Genomic DNA, 22,644 nt, shown 5'->3' on the forward strand with positions numbered 1-22,644 from the left:
GTGGTGATGGAGAGGGAAGGTGGTGATGGAGAGGGAAGGTGGTGATGGAGAGGGAAGGTGGCGATGGAGAGGGAAGGTGGTGATGGAGAGGGAAGGTGGTGATGGAGAAGGAAGGTGGCGATGGAGAGGGAAGGTGGTGATGGAGAGGGAAGGTGGTGATGGAGAAGGAAGGTGGCGATGGAGAGGGAAGGTGGTGATGGAGAGGGAAGGTGGTGATGGAGAGGGAAGGTGGTGATGGAGAGGGAAGGTGGTGAGGGAGAGGAAGGTGGTGATGGAGAGGGAAGGTGGTGATGGAGAAGGAAGGTGGCGATGGAGAGGGAAGGTGGTGATGGAGAGGGAAGGTGGTGATGGAGAGGGAAGGTGGTGAGGGAGAGGGAAGGTGGTGATGGAGAGGGAAGGTGGTGATGGAGAGGGAAGGTGGTGATGGAGAGGGAAGGTGGTGATGGAGAGGGAAGGTGGTGATGGAGAGGGAAGGTGGTGAGGGAGAGGGAAGGTGGTGATGGAGAGGGAAGGTGGTGGTGGAGAGGGAAGGTGGTGATGGAGAGGGAAGGTGGTGATGGAGAGGGAAGGTGGTGAGGGAGAGGGAAGGTGGTGAGGGAGAGGGAAGGTGGTGGTGGAGAGGGAAGGTGGTGATGGAGAGGGAAGGTGGTGAGGGAGAGGGAAGGTGGTGAGGGAGAGGGAAGGTGGTGAGGGAGAGGGAAGGTGGTGAGGGAGAGGGAAGGTGGTGAGGGAGAGGGAAGGTGGTGAGGGAGAGGGAAGGTGGTGATGGAGAGGGAAGGTGGTGAGGGAGAGGGAAGGTGGTGATGGAGAGGGAAGGTGGTGAGGAAGAGGGAAGGTGGTGATGGAGAGGGAAGGTGGTGAAGGGCTGATGATGCAAGAATTATGAGAAGAATCAAGACAGATGAAGATAGACAGAGACTACAGGACGACCTGAACAAACTGGTGGAATGGTCTAGAAAAATGGCTGCTAAAGTTCAACTCGCGAAAATATAAAGTAGTGAAATTAGGCGAAGGGAGAAAAATGCTGAAAACAATGTATCATCTGGGAGTTAAAATCTTGCACGAGCCAAATCGAGAGAGAGAGATCTGGGGGATGATATCACACCGAACCTGTCCCCCAGAAGCCCACGTCAAAACGCCCACAGCATCAGCGGCATATGCTAGATTGGCCAACATAAGAACTGCCTTTAGAAACTTGTGTAAGGAATCGTTCAGGACCTTGTATACCACTTATGTCAGACCAATCCTGGAATATGCAGCTCCAGCTTAGAGTCCATACCTACTTAAACACAAAACAAAGTTAGAGAAGATTCAGAGGTATGCCGGTTCAGAGGTATGGATTCAGACAAGTCCCAGAACTGAGAGGTATGAGCTACGAGGAAAGGCTACGGGAGCTAAACCTCACGTTCCTGGAAAACAGAAGAGTAAGGGAAGACATGATAACCACCTACAAAATTCTCAGGGGAATTGACAGGGAGGACAAAGACAAACTTTTTAGCACGGGTGGAACACGAACAAGGGGACACAGGTGGAAACTTAGTACCCAGATGAGCCACAGAGACGTTAGAAAGAATTTGTTCAGTGTCAGAGAAGTTAACAAATGGAATGCATTAGGCAGTGATGTGGTGGAGGCTGACTCCATACACAGTTTCAAATGTAGATATCATAGAGCTCAATAGGCTCAGGAACCTGTACACCAGTTGATTGACAGTTGAGAGGCGGGACCAAAGAGCCAAAGCTCAACCCCCGCAAACATAACCAGGTGAGTACACACACACGCACACACACACACACACACACACACACACACACACACACACACACACACACACACACACACACACAACTAGGTATTAAAGGTATTAAAACTAGGTATGATAGGGAAATGGGACAGGAGTCATTGCTGTAAACAACCGATAGCTGGAAAGGCGGGATCCAAGAGTCAATGCTCGATCCTGCAAGCACATATAGGTGAGTACATATAGGTGAGTACACACACACACAAATCTGGTGAAGGCATCAGCGAGGCCCGGATACGCTACGAAACCGCTTGTGATGTGTTCCTTTGATGTAGAGGCGGGTAGGTGTGTCAGGCGGCCAGACACTAGGTATAGCACGATATTGCTGAGGACGGCCAGGCCCACACGCTGGCCGACGACCCCACACACACACACACACACACACACACACACACACACACACACACACACACACACACACACACACACACACACACACACACAGGCGGGATCCAAGAGTCAATGCTCGATCCTGCAGACACAACTAGGTGAGTACACACACACACACACACACAGGCGGGATCCAAGAGTCAATGCTCGATCCTGCAGACACAACTAGGTGAGTACACACACACACACACACACACACACACACACACACACACACACACACACACACACACACACACACACACACACAGGCGGGATCCAAGAGTCAATGCTCGATCCTGCAGACACAACTAGGTGAGTACACACACACACACACACACACACACACACACACACACACACACACACACACACACACACACACTAATTGCTACACCGCTATCCCAACACAACTTCACTCAATAACATGACTGGTTCCAGTTCCGGGAACTATGAGAGAAATGATGTTCATTGTATACTCACAGCTGGACATTTATATATTCCGTACACGAGTTCGCTTGACTTGAGCTACTGCCCATGATAACTACTGATGCAGCCCGTTCTCGGGAGGGTTCCCCAACGTCTGGAAACGGTCGTACTAACGTGCCCTTATCCTAACCTACCAGAAGACCCAAAACAGAAAACTGGACATTATGTACTCGCGCAAATGTGTGACAATTGTTCACCTTACGTAATGTATACGTCAAAATGCAACGTGCTATAAAGAGGACGGGTTGACTGGTGATGTATGTCTACGGGATCACCATAGCCCGTGCTACCTGGAACTTTTGGTGCCCAGTAGCTGAATCTATAACAACAACAACTGGTGATGTATACAAGCTTCTACACTCTTCAGAGCAGACTCGGCACACAGTCACAGCCCTGCTCCTGTGCCAGGTAAGTCCACTACGGGGTCACCATAGCCCGTGCTACTTGCAACTTTTGGTTCCCAGTAGCTGCAAGATAACCGCGGGGCTGGTCCACCTGCAGAAGACCAGCGTCATTAACACCACCATTTAAGGTTATCTCGAGATGATTTCGGGGCTTTAGTGTCCCCGCGGCCCGGTCCTCGACCAGACCTCCACCCCCAGGAAGCGGCCCGTGACAGCTGACTAACACCCAGGTACCTATTTTACTGCTAGGTAACAGGGGGCATAGGGTGAAAGAAACTCTGCCCATTGTTTCTCACCGGCGCCCGGGATCGAACCCGGGACCACAGGATCACTAGTCCAGTGTGCTGTCCGCTCGGCCGACCGGCTCCCCCAACCAGGTAAGACAAGCTACCGCCAAACTTGACAAGAGGGCCACTCATCGGGCTGTGGGGGATATTTGGGCCTGCGGGCCGCTCCAAGCAACAGCCTGGTGGACCAAACTCTCACAAGTCAAGCCTGGCCTCGGGCCGGGCTTGGGGAGTAGAAGAACTCCCAGAACCCCATCAACCAGGTACCCGCTGCTCACCCCACACGTGGAACCCAGTGCACAACACCCCACGATAAGATCTACTATACCTGATAAGAAAATGGTAAAATATCTTCTAGATAGCGCTTTAAAAAGTTGCCACAATCGTGCTTTACTTCTGCGTTATTTAAGATCTAACTTTATACATTTTCCAAATGTCCCGTATTCACACTTTATTATAACCCAGAACATGTAACAAAAACAGTTCCGGTAGAGCCAATCACTGAGACGTTCAGTGAGAGCCAATCACTGAGACGTTCAGTGAGAGCCAATCACTGAGACGTTCAGTGAGAGCCAATCACTGAGACGTTCAGTGAGAGCCAATCACTGAGACGTTCAGTGAGAGCCGATCACTGAGACGTTCAGTGAGAGCCGATCACTGAGACGTTCAGTGAGAGCCGATCACTGAGACGTTCAGTGAGAGCCGATCACTGAGACGTTCAGTGAGAGCCAATCACTGAGACGTTCAGTGAGAGCCAATCACTGAGACGTTCAGTGAGAGCCAATCACTGAGACGTTCATTGAGAGCCAATTACTGAGACGTTCGGTGAGAGCCAATCACTGAGACGTTCAGTGATAGCCAATCACTGAGGCGTTCAGTGAGAGCCAATTACTGAGACGTTCAGTGAGAGCCAATCACTGAGACGTTCAGTGAGAGCCAATCACTGAGACGTTCAGTGAGAGCCAATCACTGAGACGTTCAGTGAGAGCCAATCACTGGGACGTTCAGAGAGAGCCAATCACTGGGGCGTTCAGTGAGAGCCAATCACTGAGACGTTCAGTGAGAGCCAATCACTGAGACGTTCAGTGATAGCCAATCACTGAGGCGTTCAGTGAGAGCCAATTACTGAGACGTTCAGTGAGAGCCAATCACTGAGACGTTCAGTGAGAGCCAATCACTGAGACGTTCAGTGAGAGCCAATCACTGAGACGTTCAGTGAGAGCCAATCACTGAGACGTTCAGTGAGAGCCAATCACTGAGACGTTCAGTGAGAGCCAATCACTGAGACGTTCAGTGAGAGCCAATCACTGTGACGTTCAGTGAGAGCCAATCACTGTGACGTTCAGTGAGAGCCAATCACTGTGACGTTCAGTGAGAGCCAATTACTGAGACGTTCAGTGAGAGCCAATTACTGAGACGTTCAGTGAGAGCCAATTACTGAGACGTTCAGTGAGAGCCAATCACTGAGACGTTCAGTGATAGCCAATCACTGAGGCGTTCAGTGAGAGCCAATTACTGAGACGTTCAGTGAGAGCCAATCACTGAGACGTTCAGTGAGAGCCAATCACCGAGGCGTTCAGTGATAGCCAATCACCGAGGCGTTCAGTGAGAGCCAATCACTGAGACGTTCAGTGAGAGCCAATCACTGTGACGTTCAGTGAGAGCCAATCACTGAGACGTTCAGTGAGAGCCAATCACTGAGACGTTCAGTGAGAGCCAATCACTGAGACGTTCAGTGAGAGCCAATCACTGAAACGTTCAGTGAGAGCCAATCACTGAGACGTTCAGTGATAGCCAATCACCGTTGCGTTCAGTGAGAGCCAATCACTGAGACGTTCAGTGAGAGCCAATCACTGAGGCGTTCAGTGAGAGCCAATCACTGAGACGTTCAGTGAGAGTCAATCACTGAGACGTTCAGTGAGAGCCAATCACTGAGACGTTCAGTGAGAGCCAATCACTGAGGCGTTCAGTGATTGGGTGTACGTTCCGTAGGGAGCATGGATTAGGATCAGGGTGAAGAGTGGCCGCCTGCACACTCTAGCAATGCCCTCAAGGGTTGTGCATTGTTGCAAAGAGGCAAGCAACAGGTGAGAGAGACATGCGTGGAGGATAAAAGTATTATATATGTAGTGTCCCCCCCTCCCCCCCCCCTGATTACAGCCAGAGAGGTAAGTTATACACTGCATCATTATAGCGAGGTTATCACCGCTACATCATGTACACCATCACGCCGTATTGTGTGTACACTATAGTGCATGTGGGACTATATAGTGACACCACACTACTGTTCTGTTCTTCAGCTGAACTGAACCTAAGCCTTCTGGGGCCAGATTCACGAAGCAGTTACGCAAGCACTTACGAACCTGTACATCTTTCCTCAATCTTTGGCGGCTTTGTTTACAATTATTAAACAGTTAATGAGCTCCGAAGCACCAGGAGGCTGTTTATACCAATAACAACAGTTGATTGGCAAGTTTTCATGCTTGTAAACTGTTTAATAAATGTAACCAAAGCCGTCAAAGATTGAGGAAAGATGTACAGGTTCGTAAGTGCTTGCGTTAACTGCTTCGTGAATCCGGCCGCTGGACATTACTCTCACTATCAACAATACTCCACATTGACCTACACCCCCAGGAACTTCTTTCCATTCAGGAGTCTATCATAGTCTATCTCCTATCCTTTGGCTACCAGAAGGGCTTCACACCCCACTCAAATGTCTTCTGGGTTGTCGAAGCTCCACAACTTCCCACAACAGGTGAGGCTAATGGTCTACGCCGGGGATTATTTGCATTTATATTACGGACTAATATCACCCCCGTTATCACCTTCCACTGCATTATTTACCTACTGTGAGAGGGGGGGGGGTCTCCGTGGCGCGAGGTGACGTGTTCTGGTGTTGTCGCAGGCGGCGCGGGTGGTGCAGTCCTCCCACTACGAGCTGGAGTACGTCCTCGGCCGCAAGATCATCTTCATCTGCACGGCGCGCGGCAACCCTCGCCCCAGCATCACCTGGTACAAGGACGGCGTCGAACTGTACGCCCACAACTACTTCCAGGTACCCGCCTGTCCCTCTGTGTGCCAGGTACCCGCCTGCCCCTCAGTTTGTCAGGTACCCGCCTGCCCCCTCAGTATGCCAGGTACCCGCCTGTCCCTCTGTGTGCCAGGTACCCGCCTGCCCCCTCAGTTTGTCAGGTACCCGCCTGCCCCCTCAGTATGCCAGGTACCACCCACACCCTCAGTATGCCAGGTACCTCCCACACCCTCAGTATGCCAGGTACCTCCCACACCCTCAGTATGCCAGGTACCTCCCACACCCTCAGTATGCCAGGTACCTCCCACACCCTTAGTATGCCAGGTACCTCCCACACCCTCAGTATGCCAGGTACCTCCCACACCCCTCAGTATGCCAGGTACCTCCCACACCCTCAGTATGCCAGGTACCTCCCACACCCTCAGTATGCCAGGTACCTCCCACACCCTCAGTATGCCAGGTACCTCCCACACCCCTCAGTATGCCAGGTACCTCCCACACACCTCAGTATGCCAGGTACCTCCCACACCCCTCAGTATGCCAGGTACCTCCCACACCCTCAGTATGCCAGGTACCTCCCACACCCTCAGTATGCCAGGTACCTCCCACACCCTCAGTATGCCAGGTACCTCCCACACCCTTAGTATGCCAGGTACCTCCCACACCCTCAGTATGCCAGGTACCTCCCACACCCCTCAGTATGCCAGGTACCTCCCACACCCTCAGTATGCCAGGTACCTTCCACACCCTCAGTATGCCAGGTACCTCCCACACCCTCAGTATGCCAGGTACCTCCCACACCCCTCAGTATGCCAGGTACCTCCCACACACCTCAGTATGCCAGGTACCTCCCACACCCCTCAGTATGCCAGGTACCTCCCACACCCTCAGTATGCCAGGTACCTCCCACACACCCTCAGTATGCCAGGTACCTCCCACACCCCTCAGTATGCCAGGTACCTCCCACACCCCTCAGTATGCCAGGTACCTCCCACACCCTCAGTATGCCAGGTACCTCCCACACACCCTCAGTATGCCAGGTACCTCCCACACACCCTCAGTATGCCAGGTACCTCCCACACCCCTCAGTATGCCAGGTACCTCCCACACCCCTCAGTATGCCAGGTACCTCCCACACCCTCAGTATGCCAGGTACCTCCCACACCCTCAGTATGCCAGGTACCTCCCACACCCTCAGTATGCCAGGTACCTCCCACACCCTCAGTATGCCAGGTACCTCCCACACACCTCAGTATGCCAGGTACCTCCCACACCCTCAGTATGCCAGGTACCTCCCACACCCTCAGTATGCCAGGTACCACCCACACCCTCAGTATGCCAGGTACCACCCACACCCTCAGTATGCCAGGTACCACCCACACCCTCAGTATGCCAGGTACCTCCCACACCCTCAGTATGTCAGGTACCTCCCACACCCCTCAGTATGCCAGGTACCTCCCACACCCTCAGTATGCCAGGTACCACCCACACCCTCAGTATGCCAGGTACCACCCACACCCTCAGTATGCCAGGTACCTCCCACACCCTCAGTATGCCAGGTACCTCCCACACCCTCAGTATGCCAGGTACCACCCACACCCTCAGTATGCCAGGTACCTCCCACACACCCCTCAGTATGCCAGGTACCTCCCACACATCCCTCAGTATGCCAGGTACCTCCCACACACCCTCAGTATGCCAGGTACCACCCACACCCTCAGTATGCCAGGTACCTCCCACACACCCTCAGTATGCCAGGTACCTCCCACACCCCTCAGTATGCCAGGTACCTCCCACACACCCTCAGTATGCCAGGTACCTCCCACACCCTCAGTATGCCAGGTACCACCCACACCCTCAGTATGCCAGGTACCTCCCACACCCTCAGTATGCCAGGTACCTCCCACACCCTCAGTATGCCAGGTACCACCCACACCCTCAGTATGCCAGGTACCACCCACACCCTCAGTATGCCAGGTACCTCCCACACACCCCTCAGTATGCCAGGTACCTCCCACACACCCCTCAGTATGCCAGGTACCTCCCACACACCCTCAGTATGCCAGGTACCTCCCACACACCCTCAGTATGCCAGGTACCACACACACCCTCAGTATGCCAGGTACCTCCCACACACCCTCAGTATGCCAGGTACCACCCACACCCTCAGTATGCCAGGTACCACCCACACCCTCAGTATGCCAGGTACCACCCACACCCTCAGTATGCCAGGTACCTCCCACACACCCTCAGTATGCCAGGTACCACACACACCCTCAGTATGCCAGGTACCTCCCACACACCCTCAGTATGCCAGGTACCACCCACACCCTCAGTATGCCAGGTACCACCCAGGTAAGCCCCTAACATCCGGTATGCCAGACATACGACACAACCCATCACCGACAAGTTAACTACCACTATGCAACCAATAGCCAGTCTAATTTTCAAGTCAAAAAACAGCTACAGTCAATTCTCTCTCTCTCCTAAGCCGAAGCTTCCAGAGATGGCGCTGCGGTTCCCCACTGACCCCTAAGTCAATATATAACTCCCACACACTATGTATTACTGCTAATTTTCTTTCTATCACTATTTATTCCTTTATGAAGATCATTTATGTATATTAGGCTCATCCATTCGTGATACAACACGCATTAGTCTATCTCCTATCCTTTAGCCAGGCTCCACGAGCCTCTCAAAAGTGCCCTCTGGACCGTCGATGCTCCACAGTTTCCCGCGACACACGAAGCTAATAGTCTACGCGAGAGATTATTTGCATTTATATTACCAGGCAAAATCCCCCTCGGGTTGTCACTTGCAGCAACATTATATCTATTTTGAGACTACCGCCAAGAGGTACGCGGGAGCTCCACTTGTGGGTCACTGTGGCCCCCCTGGGGTGGGCCAGGCAGGAGCAGGTGGTGGGCCAGGGGAGCTGGTGGTGGGCCAGGGCAGCAGGTGGTGGGCCAGGGGAGCTGGTGGTGGGTCAGGGCAGCAGGTGGTGGGTCAGGGCAGCAGGTGGTGGGCCAGGGCAGCAGGTGGTGGGTCAGGGCAGCAGGTGGTGGGCCAGGGGAGCTGGTGGTGGGCCAGGGGTAGCAGGTGGTGGGCCAGGGGCAGCAGGTAGACAAGAGAGGGGGAGGACAGAAACAGGAAGCTGCCCCGAGCGGGCGACGTTGTAGGAAGCGCTTCCATTAGTTACCTTTAATATACAGACAATACCGCCGGGAATACTCTGGCCCACCAGTACCTCACACTACCAGTACCTCACACCACCAGTACCTCACACCACCAGTACCTCTCACCACCAGTACCTCACACTACCAGTACCTCACACCACCAGTACCTTACACCACCAGTACCTCACCACCAGTACCTCACACCACCAGTACCTCACCACCAGTACCTCACACTACCAGTACCTCACACCACCAGTACCTCACACTACCAGTACCTCACACTACCAGTACCTCACACCACCAGTACCTCACACCATCAGTACCTCACCACCAGTACCTCACCACCAGTACCTCACACCACCAGTACCTCACACTACCAGTACCTCACACTACCAGTACCTCACACCACCAGTACCTCACACTACCAGTACCTCACACCACCAGTACCTCACACCATCAGTACCTCACCACCAGTACCTCACCACCAGTACCTCACCACCACCAGTACCTCACCACCAGTACTTCACACCACCAGTACCTCACACCACCAGTACCTCACCACACCACCAGTACCTCACACCACCAGTACCTCACACCACCAGTACCTCACACCACCAGTACCTCACCACCAGTACCTCACACCACCAGTACCTCACACCACCAGTACCTCACACCACCAGTACCTCTCACCACCAGTACCTCACACCACCAGTACCTCACACCACCAGTACCTCTCACCACCAGTACCTCACACCACCAGTACCTCACACCACCAGTACCTCACCACCAGTACCTCACACCACCAGTACCTCACCACCAGTACCTCACACCACCAGTACCTCACACCACCAGTACCTCACACCACCAGTACCTCACACCACCAGTACCTCACCACCAGTACCTCACCGCCAGTACCTCACCACCAGTACCTCACACCACCAGTACCTCACACCACCAGTGCCTCACACCACCAGTACCTCACCACCAGTACCTCACACCACCAGTACCTCACACCACCAGTACCTCACACCACCAGTACCTCACACCACCAGTACCTCACACCACCAGTACCTCACTACCAGTACCTCACATGCAGGGGGGGGGGTGTGGAATCATCAGTGCAGTGATGATGTAAAAATTATGAGAAGAATCAAGACAGATGAAGATAGACAGAGACTACAGGATGAACTGGACAAACTGGAGGAATGGTCTAGAAAATGGCTGCTAAAGTTCAACTCAGGAAAGTGTAAAGTAATGAAATTAGGCGAAGGGAGCAGAAGGCTGAACACAAGGTACCATCTGGGAGGTGAAATCCTGCAAGAGTCAAAAATGAGAGAAAGATCTGGAGGTTGATATCACACCGAACCTGTCCCCCAGAGGTCCACATCAAAAGGATATCATCAGCGGCATATGCTAAGTTGGCCAACATAAGAACTGCGTTTAGAAACTTGTGTAAGAAATCGTTCAGGACCCTGTATACCACTTATGTCAGACTAATTCTGAAATATGCAGCTCCAGCCTGGAGTCCATATCTTTTTAAACACAAGACAAAGTTAGAGAAGATTCAGCAGTATGCCATCAGACTCGTCCCGGAACTGAGAGGTATGAGCTATGAAAAAAGATCACGTCCCTGGAAAACAGAATAGTAAGGGGAGACATGATAACCACCTACAAAATTCTCAGGGGAATTGACAGAGTGGACAAAGACCAACTTTTTAGGACGAGTGGAACACGAACAAGGGGACACAGGTGGAAACGTAGTACCCAGATGAGCCACAGAGACGTTAAAAAGAAATTTTTCAGTATCAGAGTAATTAACAAATGGAATACACTAAAAAGTGATGTGGTGGAGGCTGACTCCATACACAGTTTCAAATATAGGTATGATAGAGCCCAGTAGGCTCAGGAATCTTTACACCAGTTGATTGACAGTTGAGAGGCGGGACCAAAGAGACAAAATTCAACCCCCGCAAGCACAACCAGGTGAGCACTTCATACCACTACAGAAACCTACACCACTCCCTCAAATCGCCGTCAAACACCTACATCAACACCTTCAACACCACGGACGACGAAGACGTCCAACGTCAGAGAAGGTGAGACACACACCAGGCACGAGGCTAGTGACCTTAGTGAGCTCCTGGGGTTCCTCGACGCTGGGTGGACGTGTGGCCCCAGGAGCTCCGCCTGGAGGGCCGTGACAAAATGTGTACCGATTTTTGTTGGTTGGGTCTGCATGCGACCGCCAGGCACACCTCTTCAACAGTCGTGATAGCTACGACGCCTGCCACCAATATCACCACCACTGGGGAAACTGATAGATTTGAAAAAATTCTGGTTACAATTTAGGGCGGAGAGGGAAATTTGGCGCCAGAGAAGCGTCCGCCGAGTTCTTGGTAGCGTGCTGGCATGCCTTCAGGAACGCTGTGTGTGACTTCCTCACCTAGAGTGGGTTCTGGGAGTTCTGCTCCCCTAGACAGACCTGGGACCAGGCTTGTCCCATCACACTGTTGCTCGCAGCAGCCTTCAGGCAACATGTCCATTACAACCTGGTTGGCCTGCCACTTGTGGCAGAAAACTCTATTTTTTGTTTTTAACTCCACTTTGGTTCAGACAATATTTTTTATGCTTGCTGGGAGGATAGTGAACAGCCCTGAGCCTCTGATGTCCATACCGTGTTCTCTGGTTGTGCCTATGGCGCCTCTACTCTTGTCTGGCACTGTTCTGCATTTCTTCCTGTATCGTTCGCTCCAGTACAACGCTCCACACGTTACTTTACTGTGTAGATTTGGGACCTGGCCTTCCAGTATCTTCCATATATATTATGTGATACCTCTCTTGTCTCCTGTCTAGACAGTACATTGTGAGAGCTTTGAGACTGTCCCAATAACTAAGGTATTTTATTGTGTGTGTGTGTGCCGTATGTGTTCTCTGAACTCCCTCTATCTCAGCAATCACTCCCTCTCTGACGGGGGAAGTGAGTACTGAGCAGTACTTAAGGCTTTAAGTACTGCTCAGCACAATTGATTACGGGCTATTCATGCCCGTGCCACCTCTTGGGCGGAACCGTTCAAGTTCCAATTGACCAGACATTTTCCACAGTGAATAATAAATTACTTTTCATACAATATAAAGCCTAACGCAACATGCTCGCTGTTCAACAGCTTTTGAAACAATTGACAATTAGCAATTTTACGTATGATATTAGAGGTGACTTGTGACATTTGCTTCCCTACGGCAGCGGCTCCGTCCTCCTCCTCACCCATAATGCTCGGCGAACATTAAAGAGCACATGCTGGTGACCAGTCCTGGTGGTGTTGATGCTGGTGACGGTTGGGCACTTGCTGGTGACCAGTCCTGGTGGTGTTGATGGTGGTGACCAGTCCTGGTGGTGTTGATGCTGGTGACCAGTCCTGGTGGTGTTGATGCTGGTGACGGTTGGGCACTTGCTGGTGACCAGTCCTGGTGGTGTTGATGGTGGTGACCAGTCCTGGTGGTGTTGATGGTGGTGACCAGTCCTGGTGGTGTTGATGCTGGTGACCAGTCCTGGTGGTGTTGATGGTGGTGACCAGTCCTGGTGGTGTTGATGCTGGTGACCAGTCCTGGTGGTGTTGATGCTGGTGACCAGTCCTGGTGGTGTTGATGCTGGTGACCAGTCCTGGTGGTGTTGATGGTGGTGACCAGTCCTGGTGGTGTTGATGCTGGTGACCAGTCCTGGTGGTGTTGATGCTGGTGACCAGTCCTGGTGGTGTTGATGGTGGTGACCAGTCCTGGTGGTGTTGATGCTGGTGACCAGTCCTGGTGGTGTTGATGGTGGTGACCAGTCCTGGTGGTGTTGATGCTGGTGACCAGTCCTGGTGGTGTTGATGGTGGTGACCAGTCCTGGTGGTGTTGATGCTGGTGACCAGTCCTGGTGGTGTTGATGGTGGTGACCAGTCCTGGTGGTGTTGATGCTGGTGACCAGTCCTGGTGGTGTTGATGCTGGTGACCAGTCCTGGTGGTGTTGATGCTGGTGACCAGTCCTGGTGGTGTTGATGCTGGTGACCAGTCCTGGTGGTGTTGATGCTGGTGACCAGTCCTGGTGGTGTTGATGCTGGTGACCAGTCCTGGTGGTGTTGATGCTGGTGACCAGTCCTGGTGGTGTTGATGGTGGTGACCAGTCCTGGTGGTGTTGATGCTGGTGACCAGTCCTGGGGGTGTTGATGGTGGTGACCAGTCCTGGTGGTGTTGATGGTGGTGACCAGTCCTGGTGGTGTTGATGGTGGTGACCAGTCCTGGGGGTGTTGATGGTGGTGACCAGTCCTGGTGGTGTTGATGGTGGTGACCAGTCCTGGTGGTGTTGATGGTGGTGACCAGTCCTGGTGGTGTTGATGGTGGTGACCAGTCCTGGTGGTGTTGATGGTGGTGACCAGTTCTGGTGGTGTTGATGGTGGTGACCAGTCCTGGTGATGTTGATGCTGGTGACCAGTCCTGGTGGTGTTGATGCTGGTGACGGTTGGGCACTTGCTGGTGACCAGTCCTGGTGGTGTTGATGGTGGTGACCAGTCCTGGTGATGTTGATGGTGGTGACCAGTCCTGGTGGTGTTGATGCTGGTGACCAGTCCTGGTGGTGTTGATGGTGGTGACCAGTCCTGGTGGTGTTGATGCTGGTGACGGTTGGGCACTTGCTGGTGACCAGTCCTGGTGGTGTTGATGGTGGTGACCAGTCCTGGTGATGTTGATGGTGGTGACCAGTCCTGGTGGTGTTGATGCTGGTGACCAGTCCTGGTGGTGTTGATGCTGGTGACGGTTGGGCACTTGCTGGTGACCAGTCCTGGTGGTGTTGATGGTGGTGACCAGTCCTGGTGGTGTTGATGGTGGTGACCAGTCCTGGGGGTGTTGATGCTGGTGACCAGTCCTGGTGGTGTTGATGGTGGTGACCAGTCCTGGTGGTGTTGATGGTGGTGACCAGTCCTGGTGGTGTTGATGGTGGTGACCAGTCCTGGTGGTGTTGATGGTGGTGACCAGTCCTGGTGGTGTTGATGCTGGTGACCAGTCCTGGTGGTGTTGATGCTAGTGACCAGTCCTGGTGGTGTTGATGCTGGTGACCAGTCCTGGTGGTGTTGATGGTGGTGACCAGTCCTGGTGGTGTTGATGGTGGTGACCAGTCCTGGTGGTGTTGATGGTGGTGACCAGTCCTGGTGGTGTTGATGGTGGTGACCAGTCCTGGTGGTGTTGATGGTGGTGACCAGTCCTGGTGGTGTTGATGCTGGTGACGGTTGGACACGTGCTGGTGACCAGTCCTGGTGGTGTTGATGCTGGTAACGGTTGGACACGTGCTGGTGACCAGTCCTGGTGGTGTTGATGCTGGTGACGGTTGGACACGTGCTGGTGACCAGGGAGTTGGACAGAAAGGGGCTCCTGCACGCGTCAGCACTACTGCACAGTCAGAACTGGGGACCAAGACCAACCCATCCTCGTGTGTAGATAGAACCTATTTTGACGATCGTTAATAGTCAGAATTCCTATGCACTTAGCTTTTAGGTAGTAGTATACTGACTAGTAAGGAATTCTTTTAAAATAAATGAAGCTAAAACACAATCTTAAATATTCCTAGGCCTAGTATAGTACATATATGTACTATATTAGGCCTCATATATCGTGTATTAGGCCTAGGGAAGGTTAGGTTAGGTTAGCTTGTCAAAGCAACAAGTAAAAAATAGTTTTCCGGTTTGTCCAAGTCAATAGTTCAGATTTTTAAGTTCTAATTTCGTTGAATGTGGGTATATATATATATATATATATATATATATATATATATATATATATATATATATATATATATATATATATATATATATATATATATATATATACTATGGTGCTCATCGTTACTATAAGTACTACCAAAACACGAGGATGGGCTGAAGTGCTAAGTTAGCCGCTAGGTGGCACTGTCTTACATGACCGGCTGCCACTCTTAAAGGTGGCATATCTTGAGGTTATCTTGAGATGATTTCGGGGCTTTAGTGTCCCCGCGGCCCGGTCTTCGACCAGGCCTCCACCCCCAGGAAGCAGCCCGTGACAGCTGACTAACACCCAGGTACCTATTTTACTGCTAGGTAACAGGGGCATAGGGTGAAAGAAACTCTGCCCATTGTTTCTCGCCGGCGCCCGGGATCGAACCCGGGACCACAGGATCACAAGTCCAGCGTGCTGTCGTCAGCTCGGCAAACCGGCCTAGTAAGAAGGCTGGGCTCTACTGGGCTGGGTTGGGCTGGGTTGGGCTGGGTTGGGCTCGGTTGGGCTGGGTTGGGCTCGGTTGGGCTGGGTTGGGCTGGGTTGGGCTGGGTTGGGCTGGGTTGGGCTGGGTTGGGCTCGGTTGGGCTGGGTTGGGCTGGGTTGGGCTGGGTTGGGCTGAGTTGGGCTCGGTTGGGCTGGGTTGGGCTGGGTTGGGCTCGGTTGGGCTCGGTTGGGCTGGGTTGGGCTGGGTTGGGCTGAGTTGGGCTCGGTTGGGCTGGGTTGGAAATAATCCGTTTTATAATCCGTTGGCAAATAGTCTTGTCTACTATCTGACTTATATCCGACGCTTCAGTCTCCTACCAACAATTACAACAAATATCGCTGGAACAAGAGGACAACCTAGAGAGACCTGGACACGCTTATGCTGGAGTTACCAGATCAACCAGGCTGTGTTGGCCTTCGGGCTACGAAGACAACCAGCCTCAGAGCAGGCAATTTACCTGGGAAATCTGGCCATAGGCTAGGCTGCGGGAGCAGAACCACCCTCGAAATCGTCACCAGGTAAAAACGAATTTGATTTAACCTGTCGAGAAGTTTTAATTATTTAAACACCGAACTCAATTCAACTCTCACAGAAGGTAAGGAAGGTTGATTGACCAGTTGATTGACAGTTGAGACGCGGGACCAAAGAGCCAAAGCTCAACCCCCGCAAGCACAAATAGGTGAGTACAAATAGGTGAGTACACACACACACATACACACACACACACACACACACACACACACACACACACACACACACACACACACACACACACACACACACACACACACACACAGGTGAGTGCCTGGCGCGCCTTGACTCACGGTCTGGTCTGCCCGCAGGTCCACGAGTGGGAGATCGGCCGCCACAAGCTGAAGAGCAAGATGGAGATCGACCCGGCCACCCTGATGGACGTGGGCTACTACGAGTGCCAGGCCAACAACAAGCACGCCGTCGACCACCGCGGCTTCCGCACCCAGTACACGGCCGGCCTTTAGTGCCCGACACCCGCCCCCCCCCCCGGTCACCAGGGCCCGACACCCGCCCCCCCCCGGTCACCAGGGCCCGACACACACCCCGGTCACCAGTGCCCGACACACACCCCGGTCACCAGTGCCCGACACACGCCCCGGTCACCAGTGCCCGACACCCCCCCCCCGGTCACCAGGGCCCGACACACCCCCCTCCGGTCACCAGTGCCCGACACACCCCCCCGGTGACCAGGGCCCGACACACACCCCCCCCGGTCACCAGTGCCCGACACACACCCCGGTCACCAGTGCCCGACACACCCCCCGGTCACCAGTGCCCGACACACACCCCGGTCACCAGTGCCCGACACACGCCCCGGTCACCAGTGCCCGACACACACCCCGGTCACCAGGTCCCGACACCCCCCCCCCCCCGGTCACCAGTGCCCGACACCCCCCCCGGTGACCAGGGCCCGACACCCCCCCCCCCCGGTCACCAGTGCCCGACACACACCCCGGTCACCAGTGCCCGACACACACCCCGGTCACCAGTGCCCGACACACCCCCCGGTCACCAGTGCCCGACACCCCCCCGGTCACCAGTGCCCGACACACCCCCCGGTGACCAGGGCCCGACACACACCCCCCCCCCCGGTCACCAGTGCCCGACACACACCCCGGTCACCAGTGCCCGACACACACCCCGGTCACCAGTGCCCGACACACCCCCCGGTCACCAGTGCCCGACACACACCCCGGTCACCAGTGCCCGACACACACCCCGGTCACCAGTGCCCGACACACCCCCCGGTCACCAGTGCCCGACACACACCCCGGTCACCAGTGCCCGACACACACCCCGGTCACCAGTGCCCGACACCCCCCCCCCCCGGTCACCAGTGCCCGACACACACCCCGGTCACCAGTGCCCGACACACACCCCGGTCACCAGTGCCCGACACACCCCCCGGTCACCAGTGCCCGACACACACCCCGGTCACCAGTGCCCGACATACACCCCGGTCACCAGTGCCCGACACCCCCCCCCCCCGGTCACCAGTGCCCGACACACCCCCCGGTCACCAGTGCCCGACACACAGACCCCGGTCACCAGTGCCCGACACACCCCCCGGTCACCAGTGCCCGACACACACCCCGGTCACCAGTGCCCGACACCCCCCCCCCCGCTCCTAATATAGTAAGCACCTCCATACAGTTAGCTAAGAGTTACTGTAGCACCTATAAGCAAGACTTAACTGTCACCCGCGTACAGAGTGACAACATTTATATACGTACTGTGAGGGTGTTCTGACCTGTCCACAACTGACCTGGTGTCACCGAACGACCTCACGTGCACCCCCTCACGTACAAACCCCCCCCTCACGTGCACCAGAGCTACTCCAGAGCCACGGCTTCCAGCGCAACGTGGACAAGACACATCCACTGTTGGCGCATTCTTTCGTCGGTATTTACCCTTGATACTGGTGCAATATTATCTTGTTGACACGATGGACCAGCCGGCAGGACCTCACGGAGCGTCAGGACTTCCGTAGGTGACTCTACAGACAGCGGCGTGTAGGACGGGGGTCTCTCCCCTGTTGTGGACTATGCCAAGGCTTCTTCTTACTACCCACTACTGACGCTACTTGTGAACTTGTATACGTGACTGACATACCTGACTCACCGCCCCCTTCAGAGCGGGAGAGATTGCTGTAATAGAGGGAGTACAGAGAACATATACGGCATACAGACGCGATAAATCACTTTAATTATTGGGATCGTCTCTGAGCTCTCGAAATGTACTCAACTAGAAAGGAGACGAGAGTGGTATCAAGTAATATATATATATGCGTGGAAAGTACTGGAGGGTTAGGTCTCAAATCTACACAGTAAAATAACAACATACTGAGTGAACGATATGGCTGGAAATGCAGAATATACCCAGTGAAGAGCAGAGGTGCCATCCCTTGACGTTATGTTGAGGTTACCTTGAGGTGTTTCCGGGGCTTAGCGTCCCCGCGGCCCGGTCGTCGACCAGGCCTCCTGGTTGCTGGACTGGTCAACCAGGCTTTTGGACGCGGCTGGTCGCAGCCTGACGTATGAATCACAGTCTGGCTGATCAGGTATCCTTTGAAGGTGCTTATCGAGTTCTCTCTAGAACACTGTGAGGGGTCGGCCAGTTATGTCCCTTATGTGTAGTGGAAGCGTGTTGAACAGTCTCGGGCCTCTGATGCTGATAGAGTTCTCTCCTGTATAGAGGTGCAACAGATACTCTCAGAGTACCTGTTGCACCTCTATACAGGACTGTTGTCTGATTGCGCCATAGGCACAATCAGAGAACACTATGAACATCTGAGGTCCACAGTTGTTCAATATCCTCCCAGCAAGATATATTACCGGAACAAAATTGAAACTCTTAAAGAAAAAGCTTGATAGTTTTCAGCAAGGAGTGCCGGACCAACCGGGCTGTGGTGGGTATGTGGGCCTGCGGGCCGCTCCAAGCAACAGCCTGTTGGACCAAACTCTCACAAGTCAAGCCTGGCCTCGCCCAGGGCTTGGGGTGTTGAACACCCAAAACCCAATCCAGGTACTGCTCCCCCACCATCACCCCCTACAAGACGCCCCTCTCCACCCCTCCCACCCCCCCCCACCCCCACCAAGATGGTCACGCCCACCTACCGTCACTTGTTATCTCCCCCACGCCTTAAAATCTCCCCCCAAACTCACAAAACAAAGTTTTGAGGGAGGGCGGCCGAGCAGGAGGACCCCTGCTGGCGGCCGGCGCCACACTACATCCACCCTTCTATTACAAACACCAAAAGATTGATTTTCCCCTTGTACCTGTCGCTCATCAAGGCTTCGCCACCAGCGAATCTTATCATGAAAGGAATTTCGTCTCAATTAAGCGCTGGGGAGTGGGGGGAGGGGGGGGGGGGGAGGTATGCAAGTCTTAATGCACAAATGGAAGTAAGTGTGAGAGCTGTGTGACCGTCGAGAGAGAGGCTGATGCCCACACACCCAAGCCCCAGCACCCACACACCCAAGCCCCAGCACCCACACCCAAGCCCCAGCACCCACACCCAAGCCCCAGCACCCACACCCAAGCCCCAGCACCCACACACCCAAGCCCCAGCACCCACACCCAAGCCCCAGCACCCACACCCAAGCCCCAGCACCCACACACCCAAGCCCCAGCACCCACACACCCAAGCCCCATCACCCACACACCCAAGCCCCAGCACCCACACACCCAAGCCCCAGCACCCACACACCCAAGCCCCAGCACCCACACCCAAGCCCCAGCACCCACACACCCAAGCCCCAGCACCCACACACCCAAGCCCCAGCACCCACACACCCAAGCCCCAGCACCCACACACCCAAGCCCCAGCACCCACACACCCAAGCCCCAGCACCCACACACCCAAGCCCCAGCACCCACACACCCAAGCCCCAGCACCCACACACCCAAGCCCCAGCACCCACACACCCAAGCCCCAGCACCCACACACCCAAGCCCCAGCACCCACACACTCAAGCCCCAGCACCCACACCAAACAGGATACATCACACACACACACACTCCCGGAGCATTTTTTCCACAAGATTCTGTTTGATGTAAACACGCTGTTAAGAGTAAGAGTGGAGGAGCGTGAGACCAGAGTGGAGGAGACACTCTTCTAGTGACGTAGACACTCTTCTAGTGACGTAGACACTCTTCTAGTGACGTAGACACTCTTCTAGTGACGTAGACACTCTTCTAGTGACGTAGACACTCTTCTAGTGACGTAGACACTCTTCTAGTGACGTAGACACTCTTCTAGTGACGTAGACACTCTTCTAGTGACGTAGACACTCTTCTAGTGACGTAGACACTCTTCTAGTGACGTAGACACTCTTCTAGAGACGTAGACACTCTTCTAGTGACGTAGACACTCTTCTAGTGACGTAGACACTCTTCTAGTGACGTAGACACTCTTCTAGTGACGTAGACACTCTTCTAGTGACGTAGACACTCTTCTAGTGACGTAGACACTCTTCTAGTGACGTAGACACTCTTCTAGTGACGTAGACACTCTTCTAGTGACGTAGACACTCTTCTAGTGACGTAGACACTCTTCTAGTGACGTAGACACTCTTCTAGTGACGTAGACACTCTTCTAGTGACGTAGACACTCTTCTAGTGACGTAGACACTCTTCTAGTGACGTAGACACTCTTCTAGTGACGTAGACACTCTTCTAGTGACGTAGACACTCATCATGCAACACACAATGATTCATCAGTGCAACACCACGCAACAAGTAGTTGAGTTTATCAGTATAAGAACTTTTCAGCTATTTGAACCACAAAAAGCCTGACCCGTGGAGGCGGGTGAGAGTGACAAAGAACCAATCACCAGCGACCTCGAGAAGGTATAGTTGGGTTGGTCAAGGTTCACGAACGAGAGGCGAGGCACAACAGCGCCCAAGAGCCGAAGCTCAACAACCCCCGGCAAGCACAACTAGGCGAATACACGCCGAGAGAGGACAGGCGGCTAGAGAATGGGCGGGCAGAGACGGGCGGACCCAGCCTAAGTGCCGTGAGGGAGTCGCTGCGCCCGCCCGCTAAGGGCGGGAAGGACTGTGGGTGCTTCCCAGGACCACCATGGGAGGTCACCACCGTGGGAGGTCACCACCATGGCAGGTCACCACCATGGGAGGGGTGGGAGTGACAATCAATACCCCTGGAGTGCCATCACCGGTGCCAGCCTTGGCCCCGGAGGCAGACTCCCTCGGTTATTTCCGTCACCTTAATTACTCCCCAACAAGGCCCCCGGCATGGCGATATTCATGGCCCTTCTTCCCGTCCCACAGCCCGTCCACCCGTCCCACAGACCGTCCACCCGTCCCACACCCCAGTCCACCTGTCCCACAACCTCGTCCACCCGTCCCACACCCCGTCTACCCGTCCTACAGCCCGTCCACCCGTCCCACACCCCCGTCTCCCCGTCCCACAACCCCGTTCACCAGTCCCACAGCCCGTCCACCCGTCCCACAGCCCGTCCACCCGTCCCACAGCCCGTCCACCCGTCCCACACCCCGTCCACTCGTCCCACACCCCCGTCCACCCGTCCCACAGCCCCGTCCACCCGTCCCACACCCCTGTCCACCCGTCCCACGGCCCGTCCACATGTCCCACACCCCCGTCCACCCGTCCAACACCCCCGTCCACCCGCCCCACACCCCCGTCCACCCGTCCCACGGCCCGTCCACATGTCCCACACCCCCGTCCACCCGTCCCACAGCCCCGTCCACCCGTCCCACAGCCCCGTCCACCCGTCCCACAGCCCGTTCACCCGTCCCACACCCCCGCCCACCCATCCCACAGCCCCGTCCACCCGTCCCACAGCCCCGTCCACCCGTCCCACAGCCCGTCCACCCGTCCCACATCCCCGTCTACCCGTCCCACACCCCGTCCACCCGTCCCACAACCTCGTTCACTCATCCCACAGCCCCGTCCACCCGTCCCACACCCCGTCCCACATCCTCGTTCACTCATCCCACAGCCCCGTCCACCCGTCCCACAGCCCCGTCCACCCGTCCCACACCCCGACCACCCGTCCCACAGCCCCGTCCACCCGTCCCACACCCCGACCACCCGTCCCACAGCCCCGTCCACCCGTCCCACAGCCCGTCCACATGTCCCACAGCCCGTCCACCCGTCCCACAACCTCGTCCACCCGTCCCACAACCTCGTCCACCCGTCCCACAGCCCGTCCACCCGTCCCACAGCCCGTCCACCCGCCCCACAGCCCGTCCACCCGTCCCACACCCCGTCCACCCGTCCCACACCCCGTCCACCCGTCCCACAC

The 22,644-nt window shown here is 54.7% G+C and overlaps 2 protein-coding genes across 2 annotated transcripts in view; one reads left to right on the forward strand and one right to left on the reverse strand.

Annotated features, from left to right (window-relative positions):
* Positions 1 to 16,850, forward strand: part of LOC123760203 (immunoglobulin domain-containing protein oig-4) — a 103,797-nt gene extending 86,947 nt beyond the window's left edge. The window contains exons 4-5 of the mRNA XM_045745714.2: positions 6,254 to 6,403; positions 16,663 to 16,850. Coding sequence (XP_045601670.2) covers positions 6,254 to 6,403; positions 16,663 to 16,818 — 306 coding nt within the window. The 3' untranslated portion in view covers positions 16,819 to 16,850. The remainder of the gene's footprint in view (positions 1 to 6,253; positions 6,404 to 16,662) is intronic.
* Plod (procollagen lysyl hydroxylase) overlaps positions 1 to 22,644 on the reverse strand; it is a 310,319-nt gene that overhangs the window by 111,546 nt on the left and 176,129 nt on the right. The gene's annotated exons all lie outside the window — the stretch shown is intronic.

Source organism: Procambarus clarkii, chromosome 22 (genome assembly GCF_040958095.1).
Source record: "Procambarus clarkii isolate CNS0578487 chromosome 22, FALCON_Pclarkii_2.0, whole genome shotgun sequence".
Classification (NCBI taxonomy): Eukaryota; Metazoa; Arthropoda; class Malacostraca; order Decapoda; family Cambaridae; genus Procambarus; species Procambarus clarkii.